The following is a 21,458-nucleotide window of genomic DNA, read 5'->3' as shown; positions in this document are numbered from 1 at the left end:
TATATATTCAACCACATTCACACAATAAAATATTTTTGCATGTAAACCCAAATATTTTTCTACTTTTTGACTATACATTCTCCTAAAATCACTATTAAAAACATGATTTTTCTCGTTTAATTGTTTGTATAGGAGCTAAGGATATATTTGATAGCCATTTTCCATGGAAAATGTCCACCCCAATTGTAGTTTTTGGATTCCCAAAATTTTCTAGGGAAAACATTTTCCAATTCTCCATCATGTGGGCTCATTTTCTTGGTTTTGAAGGAATTCCAATTCTGTGGGTTTTGGTGAAAAAATGGCTTTTCCAGCTTTTTTTTTTTTTTTTTGGGGCAATCGAAACAAATTCTATCAACAGTTATAAAAAAATTTATCCATTTAATTAAAAATGTACATGAAAAATAAAGTCAAACAAACACCAAAATATCTAAAATTTCAACATTTTTCAGGTAAAAATTACCAATCAAACACATTTAATTAACAATCCCTAATAAAACAAATTCTAAGTAATTCAATTCCCTGAAATTCGTTTTCTTTCCACCCAAATTCATTCTTGTAATCAAACGGACCTAAATAAGAAGTAAGAGCAAAACCGCCCAAAATTGAAATTGAGGGTCGATCTACAACCAACTTTTTAGATTAGAATAATATGTGCATTTTTGGAGAGTATCAAATACTTTGACTAAGCTTACAAAAGAAGTAAAATTAATTTTTCTAAGTAATACCCAATTTAAAAAAAAGTAATTCCGTCCTCGAATTCTTTAAACTTCATTTTTTCTCTAACTAATTTTTAATTTTATCTTAATTAATTAAAATAATTTTACACTTAAATTCAAAATTTTTCTTTACTTATAACCACATTTTAAAAAAATTCTCACTATTTGCAAAATTTATATAAAAATGGGTAAGTAAGAAAAAGAGTATTAAACCATTTGATTTGAAGTACGGAAACCTAAAACGCGTAGTGTAAAGTGTTGTAACCGTGTGTGTTTTTCAATTTTTTTTTTCCTCTTGTTCCACTTCTTTCTCACGCGGTATTTCAACTTCTCTCCCCCAGTTTCTTCCCATAAACCCCCTCAGAATTCACCTCCACCCGTTGATTCTTAATTTCTTACAGAACTGTATAATCATAGTATACCCACAAACAAAATTTCATAAAAATACTTTAAAATTGGGTATTTTGAAAAAAAAAATAAGGAGAAGAATCTCGATATAGAAGATGCTGCGATCTTACTGTTTTAGACCATTGGAGAGATGTTGTGGTGTTCGGAATGATGGGTTGTTATGGCACATGGATTTGAAGCCACACGCAACTGGAGACTTTTCTATAGCTGTTGTGCAGGCTAATTCACGCCTCGAAGACCAGAGCCAAGTCTACACTTCGCCATCGGCAACTTACATCGGCGTTTATGATGGACACGGAGGCCCTGAAGCCTCCCTTTTTGTTAACCGCCACCTTTTCCCTTATTTACGAAGTAATATTGGCATACACAATTCTCTTTTGCTCTGTTTTTTGTGGGTTTTCTCCATTTTAATGTGTGTGGATTATCATTTCTTATTTGTAATTATGTATGATTGCATACAGACATGAGATGATGCTGTTTATCTGGAGATGCGTGTGTATTTTTTATTTTTGTACTACATGAATTGTGAGTTTGAAGAGTATACTTGTGACTCTTTTTTGTTTAAAGTGTTTTTTGCGCTTCTCTCGGTATGAATTATGAACTTTATAAGGAAATTTTTGAAAGGGGTTTTAGTTTTTATTCTTAAAATTGTGAGATTTTTGTGTCTTCTTATTATTTCTATCTGGGACCATTTATACCTGTTTATTATTATTATTGCTTTTGTTTCTAAGTAACCTTTTTTATTGTTAAGTGACTGTTCTATGAATTGCATAGCCCTCTTGTATAAATTGGCTGTGTTTGATTGAGTATTGACTTATCCTTCAATAAATAAAGAAAATCTTTAAATATTATTTTCTTTATCCGCAACGCGTTCGACTATTTTCAGAATTTACCAAAGAACATGGAGGGTTATCTGTGGATGTAATAAAGAAGGCATTTAATGCTACAGAAGAGGATTTTACTCGTTTGGTGAAGCAATCATTGCCTTTCAGACCGCAGATTGTTTCAGTTGGATCATGTTGTCTTGTCGGTGCAATTTCTGATGGTCAACTGTATGTCGCGAATTTAGGAGACTCAAGAGCAGTGCTTGGTAGCCGAGGTTCTGATAGGAAGAGGAATTCGGTGGTGGCAGAACGTTTGTCAACGGATCATAACGTGTCGTGTGAAAGTGTAAGGATGGAGGTTGAAGCTCAACATCCTGATGATTCGCCTATAGTTGTCAATTGTCATGGTGTTTGGAGAATCAAGGGCATAATCCAGGTGATTATTTTCATTGTTCTTCTTTGGCTACTACTAACTAATTTGTCCATATATACACTAATACAATGAGCATTTAGAAATACACAATGTATTGTCTTTACTGTGATTAAACTCAATTTGGACTGATCCTTGAATCTAGATCAGCGACTTTGAATGGCTGAGGCTTCTGATTGATTTTTGACTTCCCTCACTATACTATTTAAGCCAAATCTTTATAGAGAAGCTACTAAGAGAGCTCCTCCATCAACCATCGATCAAATTCAGATATTTGTGATATGCTGAATGAAGGTTGAGAAAGGGTGATGCATGGCTCTTAACATCGGAGGCTTCCTCATTGTAGCACTAATATTCTTTATTACAATTTTTAAGTTTCGATTGTTCCAAAATCCCCAGCTATAACTGGGAAAACTCGCATGCCCGTCTTACTAAAGATACTAGCACCTGTGTGTTTCTGGTACTGGAATGTGTTATATCGCACATTGCAAATTTGCTTTTGGTACTGGCACGAATATGTGTTATGTCACATATTGTAAAATCATTTGCTTCAATGTTTACACTTCCCTTTCTATTTTTCTTTGAAAGATGATTATCTTTTATTCTTTGGACTATCCAAAATAGTCACGTATAATTCATTTATTGTGTGCCGCATATTCATTTTCTAAAGGGCCATATCTTCTCTACTCATACAGAAATCACATTCTCTGCCTCTCTTCCCAATGTCTCATGCAGCTGAAATTATGGGCCTTCTGCTCATGAGATGTCCTTGAAGATCTTACAGGGCAAAGTATTGTGATTCTGGTGAAATTTTAGTCCTCTGCCTTTGTTTTTGTCCATCCGGATGGCTATAAATTTGCATGATGCTCATATAATTTTTAGGATCTAGTCTTTTTCTTTCCTTATAATTTAGAGTTTGCATTGTGTTGGTAGAAATCGAGTGTATATCTGTTATTGACTGTTTCTATTTACTCTTCTCTTTTTATACTGTCAAACTGTCATGTAAGATGCTAATTTGTGCAATTATAATTTCCAGGTGTCAAGATCTATTGGCGATGTCTATCTGAAAAAGCCTGATTTTAACAGAGACCCACTTTTCTTACAATTTGGAAACCCTGTTCCTCTGAAGAGACCACTATTAACAGCTGAACCGTCAATTGTAACTCGGAAGCTCAGGCCACAAGATTTGTTCATAATCTTTGCCTCAGATGGCCTCTGGGAGCATCTCAGTGATGAAGAAGCAGTGGATATCGTATTTAAATACCCTAGAGCTGTAAGTCTCTCTTCCCTGCTACTTTTACAGATACAATTTCAGCACAGACACTAACACGTGGATGGTTTTCCTCCAGTTTTTGCCTTACATTTTACTCTCATCATTTACTTTACTAGCTGTTCCTATATAAAGACCACTGTATTAGGATTGCAAGGATCTCGTATTATTCCCAATTGCTTTTAAATGCTATGTTACTCTACAAATCACTTTCTATCATTTTTATGAGGCGTTTCTTGTTAAAAACATGAAACAAGAATGAGAATTCATTTGCTCAATCAGTTAAAACACAATGGCAAGGCATCAGCTTTTAGATTATGAGATATAACATTGTTGTTCTTGTTTAGCATTCGGCCAGTCATTTCTCGAAAGTTTTTGGTTGGAACAGAGAGTTTGACTTGCTTGTCGTTGCTCTGAAAATTTTACAGGGTATAGCCAAACGATTAGTCGAAGCTGCCATTCACAAGGCGGCAAAGAAGAGGGAGGTGAGATACAAGGACATTAGAAAGATCGAAAAGGGAGTTAGGCGTCATTTCCATGATGATATTACTGTGATTGTGATCTATCTGGATCACGATCATCATAAAAGGCCTAAACACAAGCAAGGGTCTATTGGGTCTATTGGGAGCACAAGTGCCCCTGTTGACATCTTCTCCTATAATTCAGATGAAGTGGAGGAAAATCCAGTTGACAAGATTTTCGCCAACGAGGAGTCTCGGCATATATTGGCAGTATCCTAAATAGAATTATTCCGGTGTTGAAACCAAAAAATTGGTATTTTTGTATACAGGTTTGCTGTAAATAAAACTTATAATTGATATTGGATGCTGAGATGAAAAAGCAAGGTTTTGCATTAGATTCTAACAGAAAATAACCAATTTTTTTGTTCTTCGAATGCTATTTTACTTTGGGTTGAGTTAGCAGATTGCGTTTGTGAATCCCGGCGTTGGATATATAGTGGCGGCCCTGACTATAAGCGGAGTGGGCCTCGCCTAAGGTCCCACTTAGGTGAGAACCCCAAATTATACTAGTATTATTGGTTGATTGAAAAAAAAAGGAAAATTATATTTATGAAATTCTTTAAAAAAGAATTATCATATGCAAGCACAATAAATTAATACAAATTTGAAAATGCAAAAATCTTTAAAAAAACATATAAATGGCATAAAACTTAGAATAATGTAAAATTAAATGTATTCAAAGTCTTTCAATTTTCAATATATAAAAATAATAAAATAATTTAGAGTAAAACTAATTAAAATAAAATATAGAGACAAATAATAAATATTTTTGATTGGAAGTAGTAAAATTAAATGTTTTCTTTAAAAATAAAGAGTTTCTTGAAAATGCTTTTAGAATATTTATCGATATTCCTAATTACATTTATTAAAATATTGAGATTTAAGCTCATCGACATTAACAAGACACATCGCCTTGATTGTATAATTTAAAAATTATGTCCATAATTTAAAATTTGAGCAATAAATTCGCAAACTTTAAATTGCGAATAACATGAAATCATCTAGTAAATATATCATATCTATTAGATACAAATAATATCATATCAGTAGCATAAAGGGAAGCAGAACCCCCATATATCGCCCTAATTAATTTTGAAGATTTTAGGGAGGCATTACCAATTGTAGCTAGTGATGGTAGATGAACAAATTTCAATACAAAAACAAGTATTATATGTGAATTTATTGGATTGAAGAATCTTTTAGTTCTTCATTGTGTGTTATTCAAATTCTTAATATTGTTCGCATCATTATTGATCTGGTGGTTTGATCAATCATGCCAAATAATAAAATTAAATTAAACTTTTGATTTAATATAATGTATAATTCTATTATTCTAATTAACACACGGACTTTAGAAATTTGTAAAGTTTTTTTTATATTTAGTGAATAACAAATACTAACATAAAATTCTCATAAAATATCGAATCAAATCTTCGTTTAATATTCTTCAAGAATGATCATAATTGGTTTCAAGGGCGGAGCCCAGTTAATTTGCCCGCACTGATCTTTTGGGTATATATATATATATATATATACGCCCTTGAAAATTTGTCCGCACTGAACTTTTGGGCATATATATATATATACACATAAGCCCAATGCTTCTGACCCATTTAGGGATCTTGTGACCCATTCTTCTCAAATTCTCAATTGATTACTCTTCGATTCAATCACAAAATCACTTCAATCCTTCGTGACTTCGTCCCTTCGCACTATTCATCACTGCCTGTCTTTCCCCTTCCCATCTTCGACGGCACGTCCTCCTGGAGCCGGTCAGACTTGCTCCCATCTCCGACCGACTCTACATTCTTCTCGGGCTCCGAGTTTTGATCTCCGTTGGATCGTTGTAGTCTTGCAGACTAGCAGGCAACGCCTGCGCATGACAGCAGCTCCGCCAATCGCTCATTACATTGTAACAGAAGAAGGTGATTTTGATTTTTGAATCGGTTGGGTAGCCAGCAGAATAAAAAGGTAAAGCCCCAATTTCCACCAGTGACTTTGAATTTTTTTCCTTATTTTTGTTATTTTGATTTGTGTAAATTGTAATAATATTTTTTTTGTTCTTAGCATGTGAAATTAGCGCTTTATTCTTTAATTGCTCAAAGCAGCACTTCGTACACGTTGCTCTTCAATTGATTTTGGCACAGACTTCCAGTGGACCAGTTCATTGTTGCATCTGACTCTCTACAAATATGCGATTGTAAGTTGCTTACACTGTCAATTGGAAGTTGAAACTTGGAAAATAGTATATATTGCATTGTAAAGTTGTGAATTGCACTGGATTGAAAGTATATATTGCACTGTGATTGTGAATTCATTATGTGAAAGTGTGAATTGGAATGTAAATTGATTATATGAAGTTGTGAATTGCGCTGGATTTATTGAGTAACTGAATTGCACTGGATCATTAAATCTATGACCAAAACCTCAACGTCCGGCATTGAAAAACTTTTGCCGGCGCTAAACTAAAATTCTGGCTCCGCCCCTAATTTGTTTGTGTTATATTGCCTTCTTCAAAAATAATAAAATAACATTATTTTAGAATATTAATTATTATAAATTGATTCAAATAATTATGCAATATTCTTCTAATATATTATAAAGTATGTTTGTTCTGGAGCAATAGGTCAACATTCTTTGGGAATATTGAAAGTGTAATGTCATGCTCTTCAGGGGTAATTAATATTCCTTTAAAATATTAATGATATTGTGCTACTTTAGAAGCATCAACAAACTATTATTTAAAAATATTAACTCTTCAATAGTATGTAATCTAGTAGAATATTAATATTTGCATATTTATGCTTCTTGAAGAGCAACAATATTATGCCGTGGTTTGAGCCATATTATTTTCATAAGAATGCATTGTTGAATAGTATATTGATGGAAAATATATAATTAAAAAATAAAAAAAAATTGAATTTACGTGTAATATTATTATATTGAAGAATGTGTTATTAAAATGATGTCAAATCACTGTTTAAAAATGTATTTTTTGACAAAATGTGTGTCAAGCAGGGCCTATAAATTATGAATTTAAAGTTTATAAAAAAAATCTAAAAATATTTAATCAGGTTAAAGACACATTGAGTATTCAATAATCATCATAAACACATACATTTTAAAAACATAAGAAAGAAGAAAAATTAAAAAGAATATGTGAATTGACTTGAGATCATTAGCGGAAATTGAATCGAAAAAGTAGATATATTATTGTGAAAATTTCCTTTTCATATTATTGTGAATCGAAAAAGTAGATCTACATATATAAAATAAATTCACGCGGGCAAGAGGTTGAATACAGACCTTCAAGTTCACGCAAAAAGAGGATATACATATGAGTAAAGCTAGTTGTATAGGGTCACATGGCGCCCCCTATAGGCGGGGAACCAACATCTCCCTATACATATAGCTGTGTTGAATATAGATGTGCATACAATCTCCAACGCGCCTGTAAAAATATTAATTATGCATGTATGCGACAATGAAAAAATATAATGCGTATGATTTGAGATTGGATATAGTTACCTTCAAACTAATTTGTTAGAATTTTAGAGAATCATGTTGATAACATGTTATGAACTAAAGAAAAAAGAAGATAAAGAAGTTAATAAATTTGTGTGTATTTCATTCAAAATCAAAGTCCCATATCTATAGGGAAGAAGCTCCAAGGAATATAGTAGTCATAATACCTAGGGTTGTAAGGATATAATAGTCATTTACAAATACTACTTTATTTACAACATTTTTAAATTTATTTCATCTATGGCATAACCTCCTTTCTTCAAGATTAACTGTGGCCTTCCAAATGTTTTGGACGAATTCCTTGCTTCGTTCAAATGTTTAAAAGTTTCTAGTCGCCCTTAATGCTGAGTATTCTACTGTTGAGTTGCAAATTTTGGATTAAAATGTCATTTTTTCAACTTGTTCCTTTTCGAATTTCATATCCACATTCATTTTCATTCAATTTTACCAATGTTCTGTTTGTTTTATCAAAGTTTTAATATAATCCCGCGGTGTTGATGCTCTTTATCTAAAAAGTTTCTTGGAAATGCATTAAGTATAGTCTCAATAAATTTTAAATTGGCTAATGAGACTTTGAAATAGAATTTGAATCATAAGATTTCACCAAATTTTATGTTGGCCGCTAGCATATTGCAACCATCCCCTTTACTCGGTCTTGAGACTGTCTAATCAAAATATAAACAGAGTTGAAGGGGAGATTGGAGTAATTGTCATTAATGCTTGATCGCAGTTCCCGTCTTTCTTTAAATGCGAAAATGGTGATATCCCAGAGGAAGGAGGAATATTTATGCTTCCCTGAAATCCATTGTTCTTGTTTTCATTCTTCTATGACATTGTGAACAGAGGGGAACAGGTTCGTGTTATTTTCCATAATTTTGAGTTACTTGTTTCGACGCTTAATATGTAGCTTGTACGTTAATGTGTGAATTTTCAGTGTAAGCATCAACTGATGTGAAGGTTTCTGATGAGGATCTTGCATTCTTACTTTCCAAGCTTTGACACCTTGAAAGAACAACAGAGTTCGCCTGTAGTGATTGAGGTAATTAGAGAAAACTTGATGAGTTTCAATTAGATAGCGTATGTCATACCTTCAAGAATTACTAAAGTTGTAATTGGCATTTTGTCAGTCCAATTGCTTGATTTTTGGATGTTTTTCCATGCTTTTTGTGTTACAACTACATTATAATCCGCATTGCGGAGTGATTCAGAAAGAAGAGCACTTCTTTTCAGAATTATTCATTTTCTTGCCCTGATATTCTTTAAAACTGAAGTTATATTATCATACACCAAGAAAACACAGAGACGAGAGGCTAAGGTAGCATGCAAATACCACAAGAACGCATAGACGAAGATCAATTAAGGGACAATCTTGTATGTTTTCATCTTCTCGATCCACGTAAAGAAAAAATTCTTAGAATTCCCGAATTCTTTACTTTCAACCTCAAACTGCTCAGCCGACAAACTCCAGAAATGCTTCCCACTCGAATGCGTCCCCATTGCTAATATTGAACGCCTCATTCCTAGCATAGTGGACCAGACTGTTGCCCACTATGCCGGATTATTAGGGCCACGCTTCGGTGTTTGACCGGTGCCCCCATCTTCTTTGAATTTTTTCTGTTTCAAACTGTGTGCGTGTGAGAGAGAAAGAAGGGCGGGGAACTTGCAGTGTCCGGTGCCCAGCGAGTTGACAAAATGATTAATTTTTCTTAGGGATAATTGCAATTGTGGACCTAAATTTGCAAATTTTATTCCAACTTTTGATTTGTAGCAGTTTTGGTTTCAAAACTTTCAAATTTGTGAGGTCAAAGGACGATTTTTGTCCAAAAATTCGTTAATTGCAAGAAATTGCACTTGAGTCGGACCAAAAAATGGACAAAATAAATATTCTTAGTTCATCTAATAAAGATGACTAGATTGACTAGTCAGCATTTGACCTGATCAATTTTAAAAACGGTGAACTCATCTTTTAACCTTTTTATTATATTAATTAAAAAAAGGGAAATTTCTAACATTTAAACATTTGCAATAGAGGTCCCAAACCTTTAATAAATGTGTCCTAAGGACTTCTTCATCCAAAAACATGTGAGTTGACAAAAATATTTATCTTTCTCAATTCACACAACCACCCAACTCCAACGGCTACCCACCGGCTCACTCAAACAACCCAACCTATTCGTTGGTGGAGGAACCTTCACCTTAGCCACCATCATCACTGCTATTACCACCATCATCACTACTATTACCACCATCGAAGAAGATTTTGGAGTTGGGTGATGGCGATGAAGATGATTTTGGAGGTTCGAGGATACAACAATTGAGAAAAAGCGTAAACACGCTTCAAGGGTAATGTACTTAACACCAATGTGTTTAATTTAATTAACTAAATATTTTTAGAATTTTGATTACTGCCCAATTAGCAATCATCCAAATTCCTATTCCGGTTCTAACATCACACAAAAGGGCGGACCCAGATATTTACTAAGAACGTTTGAGCAGAACTCAAGCACTACAAGGGTGGTGGGCTTCACTCATTGGCGCTCAAGCATCTTTTCCCGGCCTTGCTTGGCGCCTTAAGTTTCTATCATGTCAAACATCAACACGACATATACTCGAGTTTTCGAAAAACTAAAGATGAATAAACATAAAAAATATTACTCGGCAAATAAATTATTTTATTAACAATATACACAACACAATGGAATTACGCACCCAATGTCTCCAAACAACTTTTTCATACTGCCAAAACATTCATGCCACTTTCTCTAACTATTCCCTCAATTCTTTCTTCTCTCTCTATGCTGCTTTTCTCTTATCTCACCACCATTCAGTCTATATTATACACTGAAAAATTCACTCCACTCACTGCTTCTCTCAATTTCTATCTCTGCTCTTCTCACCCTCTGCATGGCTGGCTGAGACTCCTATTTATACCCAATAATGTCAGTGGAATTGCCTTCTAGTTTCTTCCAATACGGCGGTGAAAATGGGTTAAATTAGTCTTGCAATTGGCGGTGGATATAGCAGCTTTTCTGGATTGTTCCCAACTGCTTGAAGAATAAGGTTCAAGAAATGGGCTGCACTTTATATTTTTCTCTAGACTAGAGTTTTCTTTAAGGTCGGTGCTGTATCTTCAAATATTAGAATTGGATTCCAACAGTTCATACATATGGAATTGAACTAAATAAGCTACGATAAAATCATCAAGTCCTAATATCTCAATTTTATTGAATTCAACCAACCAATTGACTCTCTTTGCCTTTAGTTAGATTTTTAGTTTTAATATATTGTGCACTTGCAATTTAGCACAACGTTCATAGGACTATGAGTAAATGTTTTAGATAGATGAAGCTTTATTTTGCTGTTACTTTGGGTCGACCTTTTCTATCGTCGTTTTCATGGCATTTGAGTTGTCTTTCGGCTCAGGACTAACAGCTCGATTAGCACCCCACATGTTTCCATTTGGGTGTCGGACTTGTGTGCATATAGGTAAGGTCAAAATGAAATGTCATTAATTATATGTTGCATCAGTTCAATTTTGTAACATCCAGTCTAGGATTAGCAAACGAAATGTTATGACAAAATTCGAAAGCACATTGCATCTGTTCAAATAAGAATTTGTCCTTGTACAACGTTAATTTTCATCATCCATCCCTTCAACATATTATACCGAGATTTCAAGTTCAAGGCTATGGAAACGTGCTCGAATCTCCTAACTCGCCATTCCAACTTTGATTATGATTCAAGCAAGATTCAATAAAATTGACAAGCTTAAATCAGAAACCATATTTTACATTTTCCATTATACAAAAGCTTCCATCCATCACAATTTCCCTTCTTATTATCACAGATTCATAATGAATGTTCCGATAAGTTCACCAAAGTCCGGCAACTTTAATCAACAAAAATATGAAATAATAAAATATAAAACTGAAAGAAACATAAGAACGCAAAGGAACACTATATTTTTCACCCTCAGGCAAGAGGTTCGAAACCGAAATCTCTAATCCCCTTTTGAGCTTCCGCCACCGGAAGAAATCACTATATTAATGGAATCGACGAAACCATCCAGCAAATACAACTCATGGCACTCAGATAATCACTCAAGATTCTTTCAAAATTAGCCCCTCTTTTGATACAATCATTCACTCAAGAATCACAACTTCACAATTTACAAATAACTCAAGATTTATTCAAACTGGAAGTTTCAGATCAAGGAGGCTTTCTGGACTGATTTTGGAGATGGGAGATGTACAGCTTCGGTGAGAGTTCGAGAGGCAGGGAATGAGAATCATATCAAAAGTCTCACCGCCAGAAACCCTAATGAGAGTCATATAGAAGACCCTAGAAGATCTTTCCATCCAACGGTGAATAAGGAAACAATTGGCTAAATCATAAGCATCCATTCAAATAAAGGGAAAACGCCTTTCAGCAACCACAGGTTTTTGCCAATGTTAACTGACACCATTTTATCACTTAGACTAATCGGCCCAGTAGCCCAACAGTTTATCAGGCCAACCCAACATCATTGTGCCACATTTTCCACCTTGGTACAATGATCCCATCATTCTTATAGTGATTCCAGTTTAAATATCATTTGCTCTTATTCTTGATACACAAATCAACAAAAGTTAATGTTCGACTATTTTAAACAGCCCAAAAATTTGTTTAAAGGCAACACTTTGGTTCCAACATTAGCATGATTAAATTGTGTAGAATTCTTTTCAAGTTTAACGACACTTCAAGAAATTACACCTCTAAGAATTGAAATTTCACCTCATCTTTTGTTCTATTATGTAGCATAGGATTTCTACTCAAATATATAGCAGATTGGCTATTGGAATGTAAGACTCCATCAGTTATGAAACCAAATTCATTTAAAAGTCTTTTTAGCCAAATTCCTTCTTTAATTGCATCAGTAGCGACTATATATTCTACTTCAATTGAAGATAATGCAACAATCTTTTGTAATTGTGATTTTCAACTTATACAGGAATTACATAAAGTATACACATAGGCAGAAGTAGATTTTCTGTTATCCATATCACCTGCATAATCAGAATCATGTAACCCCTCAAGATCGCACCCTCAGATTGTTTTCTATACTAAATTCCTAGGTCACAGGTTCCTTTAATATATCTTAGAAGCCAATTCATAGCTTTCCAATGAACCTCACCAGGATTAGACATGTATCTACTCAATACACTTATTGCAAAGGCCAAATCGGGTCTAAAACAAATCATTAGATACATAATTGACCCCACAGCATTAGAATATGGCACTCTAGCCATTCTTTTAAACTCATCTTCAGTTTTGGGACATTGATCATTAGATAATTTGAAGTAATTTACTAAAGGTAAGCTCACACTTTTAGCACTAGTTATAGCAAATCTTTCAAGTACTTTCAAAGTATAAGATTTTTTACTTAGACTTATTGTGCCCTCTTTTCTATTTCTTTTCATTTCGATACCCAAAATTTTTCTAACAGGACCTAAATCCTTCATTTCAAATTTTAATTTTAATTTGTCTTTAATTGATTCTGTTTTCTTTATGTCATGACTTGCTAAAAGCATGTCATTTACATAAAGTAGAAGATAGAGTAAATTCTTACCTCCGTTTCCTTTATAATAAAGACAGGTATCGAAATTACTTCTTTTAAAATCAAGTCCAAGCACAAAACTGTCAAATTTCTTGTACCATTGTCTTGGAGTTTGTTTTAAACTATAAAGTGACTTTTTAAGAAGGCATACTAAGTCTAAATTTTTATTCACTTCAAAATCTTTAGGTTGTTCCATAAAAATAGTTTCTTCAAGATCCCCATTTAAAAATTCAGTTTTTACATCTAATTGATCCAATTATTAATTAAATTGAGTTGCAAGAGCTAGTATGACTTAACAATTGTAAATTTTACAACGAGCGAAAATATTTCATTAAAGTATATCCCCTCATTTTGAGCGAAACCCTTAGCTTCAAGTATTACTTTATATCTAATGTCGTTCTCAACTTTTTCACCTCTTTTGATTTTATAGATCCACTTGCAATCTATAATTCTATTTCCCTTAGGTCTCTTAACTAAGGTCCAATTTTTATTCTTCCTCAAAGATTTCATCTCATCATGCATTGCAGCTAGCCAATGCTCAGAGTCCTTGCTACTCATAACATCTATATAGAACTCGAGTTCATTGTCAATGAACCCCTGAACAGTAAGAAGAGATATTTCATCATCAAATCTCATAGGTGATCTTATTTCTCTCCTTTCTCTATCTCTAGCAAGTTGATAATCATTTAAGGGTTGATTAACTTCAAAATCAGATTCATTTTGATCAGTTTCATCAATATTTTGAGCCTCAATCTCACAATTTTCAATCTGATCAGGTTATAGATTATCATTATTAACTTGTTCCACCTCAATTTTAGTTCCCCTTCCTTAATTTTCAGTTTGACCAGATTCATTAGTGTTATTTTCAGATTTCAAACAAGGCAGATCAGCTCATTAAACGCCACATTTATACTCAAAATGATCTTATAACCATTGGTCTCTTTTACCAAAGTCTATACCCCTTCACCCCTTCATCATAGCCCAAAGAAACATACTTAAGGGCTCTAGGTTCAAGTTTCCCTTCAGATTGGTGTGTAAAAGGCTACACAGCCAAATATTTTCAGATTACTCAAATTTACAGGTTTTCCTCTCCAAACTTCTTCAAAGGATTTAAATTGTATAGTACTAGTGGGGCTTCTATTGATGAGATAACTAGCAGTTTTCGCAACTTCTCCCCAAAATAACTTGGGAAGACCAAAACCTAATAGCGTGCATCTAACTCTCTCAAGAATAGTTCGGTTCATTCTTTTCACCAAACCATTTTGTTGTGGAGGTATGTGTCACTCTTGTGTCTTAGAATACCGTGCACTTTGCACAATTCATCAAATTCATAATTACATAACTCAAGCACATGTCAATCCTCAATACTTTAATCTTTTTATTTGTCTGATTCTCAATCAAGATTTTCTAATCTTTAAAAGCAGTAAAAGTGTCAGACTTATATTTAAGCAGAAAGAGCCAATTTTTCCTAAGAAAATCATGTATGATTAAAAGGAAAAATTTGAAACCAGTATGTGTGGGCACAGAAGCTAGTCCCCAAAGATCAACATGCAAATATTCAAGAATAGACATAGATTTATGCATCCAGGCAGAAATGGTAATCTATTTGGCTTTCTAGTATGCAATGATCACAAAAACCAAGTTTCTCAATTATGCCTTTACCAAAGGCACCTTTTTTTTCCAAAATCTGTAAGCCTTTGTCACTAATATGGCTCAATCTTTTATGTCATAATTGTGACTTATCACTGGGGGCAAAAATTGCTGCTAATGTGGAGTCAAAAAAGGTTTTGAGTGTGTAAAATGTAAAACCCATGTCTCTTGGGGGCTTCGGCAACAAGTCGAGAGCTCCTCAAGATTTTAATGTATCCTTTTTTAATCACAATATTGCAGTTTAGGTCATACAAGACACCTAAGGATATCAAAATTCTTTATAAGTGAGGAACATACCTAGTCTTTTGTAAGGTCAATTCATTATAGCCATCAAGCCTTAAGGTAATAGTTCCTATTCCTTTTACTTGACAAGACATGTGATTACCCATTAGAACTTGGCCTCCATTTACATTTTCAAACTCGGCAAACCACATTCTTTTAGGACACATGTGAAAGGTGCAACTAGAGTCAAAGATCCTCTCCTGATTAGGTGGACTGTGTACAGCAACATAAACCTCATCTATGTTGGACTCATTATTATAGGCCAAGGCAGCACCACCATCATTATTAGACTTATTCTTCAAATTATTAAGTCTCTTATGACAATTTTTGATAAAATGACCTTCACCTAAACAGTAAAAACATTTTTTACCCTTAGTCTTAGTTTTCATTTTATCTTTAAAGTTCATATTTTTCTTGTGTCCTGGATTTATTTCTCAATGCATTTATTATAACATCGGTAGTTAGATTCTCCCTTCCATATTCCATAGCATTTTTAACATCTCTATATCTATCACTTATTGAATTTAACAAAACCACAGCCAACTGATCTTTTGAAAGTTTCTCATCACAGTTGGCTAGGTCACAGGATAATCCATTAAATCTATTAATGTTTGCCTCAAGATCAAGAGATTGGTCCAATTTGAAACCAAAAAAATTGTTTTAGAAGATACAATTTATTAGACATGATTTTATTCAGATAAAGATAAATATCTTCTAATTTTTTCCACAACTCAGTGGCATTTTTTGTCTCACCAATCTCTCTTAACACATTGTTAGACAAATGCAAGAATATAGAAATCCATGCAGTTTCATCAAGTTAAATTTTCTTAGTTTCTTCCATATCATTAGGCCATGTTTTGTTGAAGAAAAAGGGCTCGCATTTTCTGGCGCCAAAGACTAAAGTCTCATTTACCATTAAAAATTTCTAGTTCAAACTTTAGTTGACATGATCAAAACACAATTTGATTTTTAACAGTGCAAGCAGATCACATAAATTTTGAACAGTATATACAACATGCGGGGATCTCAAATGTCATACACAGTAAACAATATAAAGTGTACAAACAACAAGTTGTATGTAATAGATTATTTAGTAGAAAACTAAGCAATTCATTCGTTACATGAATAAGCAGTTTACTCAAAAACGACAAATTATCAGGTCACAGTAACATAATCACAGCATGCTATATACACTATATACAGAATACTTGCAAATAATCATAAAATGGAGCTTAAACCCTCAACTTTTAATTCAAGATAGCCCTCAGATTCTAGACAACTCACGGTTTCTAGACAAAGGAACTACCGAAAAGTCTTCGATTTATAAATTTTGCCACAGTTGCAAGGGTCACAGAGTATAGGCAAATATTATATATTGTAACTCGAAATAACAGGAACGAACTGACCGGAATCCCTTATTAGGGTTTCAAATAAATGACAGAAATCTACTGAACGTATACAGAAACATTCAAATCCACCAGAATAGGAGTCGAGAACCACCGTCAACATGCTCTGATACCACTGATACGATTAGTTCACAAAAGTCAGCTAACTTTAATTGACAAAAATATGAAATAATAAAACATAAAGCTAAAAGAAACATAAGAACGCAAAGGAACACGATATTTTTCGCCCTAAGGCAAGAGGTTCAGAACCAGAGTTCCTAATCCCCTTTTGAGCTTCCACCACCAGAAGAAATCACTATATTAATGGAATCGATGAAACCATCCAGCAAATACAACTCATGGCACTCAGATAATCACTCAAGATTCTTTCAACACTAGCCCCTCTTTTGATACAATCATTCACTCAAGAATCACAACTTTACAATATACAAATCACTCAAGGTTTATTCAAACTGGAAGTTTCAGATCAAGGAGGCTTTCTGGACTGATTTTGGAGATGGAAGATGTATAGCTTCAGTGAGAGTTCGAGAGGCAGGGAATGAGAATCATATCAAAAGTCTCGCAGCCAGAAAACCCTAATGAGAGTCGTATGGAAGATCTTTCCATCCAACGGTGAATAAGGCGACAATTGGCTAAATCATAAGCATCCATTCAAATAAAGAGAAAATACATTTTAGCAACCACACATTTTTGCCAATGTTAACTAACACCATTTTATCACTTGGGCTAACCGGCCAAGCAGCCCAACAGATTATGAGGCCAGCCCAACATCATTGTGCACATTTTCTCCGCAATGAATAACCACATTACAACCCAAATTGCGAGAACGATTCAGAAAGAACATTTTTTTGAAACATAAGACACATTAAACACACGAACATACACCAAGAAACCACAGATAACAAACCAAGGAAGCATAAAAGTACACCAAGAACACATAGATGATGATCAAGTTAAGGGACGATCTTGTAAGCTTTCACCTTGTCAATCCATGACATGAACGAATTCTTCGAATTCCTGAATCCCAAAAACTAGTGCTCCTTGCTCTTGTTCATGGTACTCAAGTAACATTCTGGCCTTGCTCAAGCATCTTTTCCCCGCCTTGCTTGGTGCCCTAAGTTTCTATCATGTCAAACATTGACGCGACATATACTTGAGTTTTCGAAAACTAGAGATGAATAAACATAAAAAAAAAAAAAAATTACTCTGCAAATAAATTGGAACAAGAAATTTTCCAAAAAAAAAATGAAAAAGAAAAAAAAAATCACCCAATAGCTTCCAATTACACGAGTAACATGTTTGCCATTGCAACAAGCCAGTTAGATTTTTCACGTGAAAGAAGAATATTGTCATCTATAATATTCCCAAATGTATGAGATTCAATGAATGCAATAGGAAAATAACAAATGGCAACTTCAATTTATGAAAATATTTTTGAGTTTAAGACTCAAAGAAAATATTATTTTATTAACAAAATATACAAAATGGAATTACACACCCAATGTCTCTACACAACTTTTTCATACTGCCAATACATTCATACCACGTCCTCTTAACTTTTCCCTCAATTCTTTCTTCTCTCTCTATTAGCTGCTTTTGTCTTATCCCACCACCATTCACTCTATATATTATATAATGGCAAATTCTCTCCACTCACTGCCTCTCTCAATATCTCTCACGCAAAACAATATGTGCAAATGTTTTTGAGTTTGAAACTCAAAAGAAAATATTGTTTTATTAACAAATCTGTATCTTCAAATATTAGAATTTGATTCCAACAGTTCATACATATGAAATTGAAAGAAATAAGCTAAGATAAAATCATGAAGTCCTAATAACTCAATTTTACTGAATTTAACTAACCAATTGACTTTCTTTGCCTTCAGTTAGATTTTTAGTTTTAAAGTCTCCATTAACTGAATTGCTCGTTCAAATAAAGTTAAGATAAATCAATTTTACTAGTTAATAATGTAATCCTCATGGATCTGAACTCAAGTCAACTTTTATTACTTATAAGACCTGTTTGTTTCTGCTTCTTCAGTGGATTTTAAGCCAAAAAAGAGCCGTTGAAGTGGACTGTGGATCTCACCTATGAGAGGGCCAATAAAAAATGATGGCTGCTTTTGATTTCCATTTCCAACGTGCAAAAAAATCAATTTTTGGGCATCAAAAATCCGTCCCAAACAACCGCGTAATATTGTGCACTTGCAATTTAGCACAACGTCCAAGGGACTATGAGTAAATGTTTTAGATAGATGAAGCTTTATTTTGCTGTTACTTTGTGTCTACCTTTTCTATCGTCGTTTTTATGGCATTTGAGTTGTCCTTCGGCTCGGGACTAAAAGCCCAAGTAGCACCACACATGTTACTATTCTGGTGTTGGACTTGTGTAAACATAGGTAAGGTCAAAATGAAATGTCATTAATTACATGTTGCATCAGTTCAATCTTGAAACATCTAGTCCAGGATTTGCTATGACAAAATTCGAAAGCACATTGCATCTGTGAGGGGCAGGTAACACTCCGGATACAAATGATAAAATCCAATAAGAATCTGCCCTTGTACAACGTTAATTTTCATCATCCATCCCTTCGACATATTATAACAAGATTTCAAGATCAAGGCTATGGAAACGTGCTCGAAGCCATTCCAACTTTGATTATTATTCGAGCAAGATTCAATAAAATTGACAAGCTTAAATCAGAATCCATATTTTACATTTTCCATTATACAAAAGCTTCCATCCATCACAATTTCCCTTCTTATTATTACAAAATTCATAATGAATAACCACATTACAACCCAAATTGCGGGACTCATTCAGAAAGAACATTTTTTGAAAGAGAAGACACATTAAACACACGATCATACACCAAGAAACCACAGATAACAAACCAAGGAAGCATAAAAGTACACCAAGAACACATAGATGATGATTAAGTTAAGGGGCGATCTTGTAAGCTTTCACCTTGTCAATCCATGATATGAACGAATTCTTCGAATTCCTGAATCCCAGAAACCCGTGCTCCTTGCTCTTGTTCATGTTACTCAAGTAACATTCGGAGCCAAGAACAACATCAGCAAACCACCAAATCCCTATGTCCTCCAATTTAGTAGGCGTTAATCCATTCTCCTGTACAATTTCATCCCAAACTGTCCCTTTATCCTTCATCATCTCCTGCAAGTGCAGATTCTGCCCCTCTTCGAACTCTCTATATTCCACCTCGAACTGCTCAGCCAATACCTTCCAGAAATGTTTCCACTTGAATACGTCTCCATTGCTGATATTGAACGCCTCATTCTTAGCGTAGGGATCCACCGCAGACCATATCTGATGCTCGGCAATCAAATCTGCATCAGAACAATCAGAATATCCATCCCAGGCAATTTTACTCCCTGGAAACCTCAATGGCACGCCCTCATGCTTACAAATAGCCGCGTAAACACATAGGGTCCCAACTAAGTTCATCATACTATACGGAGAAAATCCGAATATAGTACCTGGCCTATGAACCGACCACGTCAAATTCTCCTTCTTTTCCACCTCCTCGAACAGGATATCCTCGAGAGTATAGTAAAAATTTGGGTAATCCAAACGGGGCAAGTCCTCGTGGAAAGGAGGGTCATGAGTTTTTATCTTTCCATAGGATTCAAATGGACCAATGTAATGCTTCGTTCCTGTTTGCAAACAAATGTGCTTCAAGTTAGGACAATTGGGGATAATTGCATCGAGCACATTCTTAAACATTTTGCCATTGGCTTCGCAATTTTCAGCCTCAGTGGATCTGCTGGTCCATGTGACATAGAAGATGTGTGTGACATCCGTTAGAGGTGAAAGCTTAGCTTGAGCATCCTCATGATCTGAGATATCACATCGGATGTATTGAATTGGGTTGTCATCATTCCACGATGGCTCGGGGCGGCGGGCGACGCCGTAGACCTTCCAGGGACCGCCAGGGGTGTCTGCGAGAGGGAGGATCTCGGCCAGACTGTTGCCCACGATTCCGGTGACACCGATTATCAGGGCCACGCTTTGGTGTTTGATAGGCCCCTCATCTTCTTCGAATTTTTTCTGTTTCAAGATCAAATCATACAAGGCTTTTAACCGCTAGAAACTAATATGTACAGAGTATCCACACACAATCCGTATACAGATGCTCTATGTGTCTGAAATGAGAACTTACCTTTGCAGCGCCAATAGCTCCGGCCCACCACCAACTCATTTTCAGCAAGAGGGGTTGCGAAATCTTGAGAGAGAGAGAGAGGGTTGCCGGGGGGCGGATGGGTTGGGGGGGGGGGAGCTGGGGGAACTTCAAGAAGTTTCACAGTCGAGTGATTGATAAAGGTCCTATTGATTGGAGATTTGGTCACGGAAGTAGGTGTAGATTTATTTTTTATTTTATTTTATTACTTTTTTTGTCTGGACTTGATAATTGTTACCAATTTATTTTCCCTCAAATTCATTTCATTTTCACGTTTTCATAATAAGATAATTTTGCATATAATTTCAGAATATTTTCTTACTATTTGGCTATTCGTTCTTCAAAAAAATACCATTAAAAAGGACTTAAACAGAGGCTTAAAATGTTTTCTTATTAGAATTTGTAGATTTTTCTACGGTCCACTATGAGTAATTTTAAGATAATTTTTTGTGGAAATTACATCTACTCTTGTTTTTTAACATTACAAGTCAAAAATCAGGTTTGCAAGTCTTTAATTCAAAATTCAGATGATAATTAGTATTTATTATGGGGCCGTTTGAGCCTCATTATTTGTATATTATAATGAGATGAATAGTATTTTTTTGAAAAATAAATGGTTAAAAAAATT

At 34.4% G+C, this 21,458-nt stretch overlaps 2 protein-coding genes and 1 long non-coding RNA gene across 5 annotated transcripts; 2 read left to right on the top strand and 1 right to left on the bottom strand.

Annotated features, from left to right (window-relative positions):
* The first annotated feature begins 1,012 nt into the window (after positions 1 to 1,012).
* Positions 1,013 to 4,537, top strand: LOC111394634 (probable protein phosphatase 2C 63). Its single transcript, XM_023020547.1, has 4 exons — positions 1,013 to 1,475; positions 2,011 to 2,384; positions 3,415 to 3,651; positions 4,077 to 4,537. The coding sequence occupies exons 1-4, from the start codon at positions 1,220 to 1,222 to the stop codon at positions 4,386 to 4,388; spliced, it is 1,179 nt and encodes a 392-aa protein (XP_022876315.1). The 5' UTR covers positions 1,013 to 1,219; the 3' UTR covers positions 4,389 to 4,537.
* Positions 4,538 to 5,763: 1,226 nt separating this feature from the next.
* Positions 5,764 to 8,848, top strand: LOC111394635. Of its 3 annotated transcripts, XR_002702656.1 has the most exons (4): positions 5,764 to 6,140; positions 6,237 to 6,369; positions 8,425 to 8,547; positions 8,629 to 8,848. It is a non-coding gene; the product is annotated as an uncharacterized LOC111394635 (long non-coding RNA). The 3 variants fall into 3 exon arrangements; XR_002702655.1 differs by having other exon boundaries at positions 8,425 to 8,848; XR_002702657.1 differs by having other exon boundaries at positions 8,379 to 8,848.
* A 10,475-nt stretch (positions 8,849 to 19,323) lies between these two features.
* Positions 19,324 to 20,940, bottom strand: LOC111394633 (3-oxo-Delta(4,5)-steroid 5-beta-reductase-like). The gene is made up of 2 exons (XM_023020546.1): positions 20,813 to 20,940; positions 19,324 to 20,700 (listed from the first exon to the last, which is right to left on the bottom strand). The coding sequence occupies exons 1-2, from the start codon at positions 20,849 to 20,851 to the stop codon at positions 19,570 to 19,572; spliced, it is 1,170 nt and encodes a 389-aa protein (XP_022876314.1). The 5' UTR covers positions 20,852 to 20,940; the 3' UTR covers positions 19,324 to 19,569.
* Between the last annotated feature and the right edge of the window lie 518 nt (positions 20,941 to 21,458).

This window comes from Olea europaea, chromosome 5, assembly GCF_002742605.1.
Source record: "Olea europaea var. sylvestris chromosome 5, O_europaea_v1, whole genome shotgun sequence".
Classification (NCBI taxonomy): domain Eukaryota; kingdom Viridiplantae; phylum Streptophyta; class Magnoliopsida; order Lamiales; family Oleaceae; genus Olea; species Olea europaea.
The sequence above is the reverse complement of the archived record's forward strand: the minus strand, read 5'-3'. Positions and strand labels throughout refer to the sequence as shown.

Bases quoted from the DNA above. Each gene is read 5' to 3' on its own strand.
- LOC111394634 (XM_023020547.1), top strand. From the start codon at position 1,220: ATGCTGCGATCTTACTGTTTTAGACCATTGGAGAGATGTTGTGGTGTT. The intron at 1,476-2,010 runs GTAATATTGGCA...GACTATTTTCAG, and splicing joins CCTTTTCCCTTATTTACGAA to AATTTACCAAAGAACATGGA. The intron at 3,652-4,076 runs GTAAGTCTCTCT...AAAATTTTACAG, and splicing joins TATTTAAATACCCTAGAGCT to GGTATAGCCAAACGATTAGT.
- LOC111394633 (XM_023020546.1), bottom strand. From the start codon at position 20,851: ATGAGTTGGTGGTGGGCCGGAGCTATTGGCGCTGCAAAG. The intron at 20,701-20,812 runs GTAAGTTCTCAT...ATCTTGAAACAG, and splicing joins GAGCTATTGGCGCTGCAAAG to AAAAAATTCGAAGAAGATGA.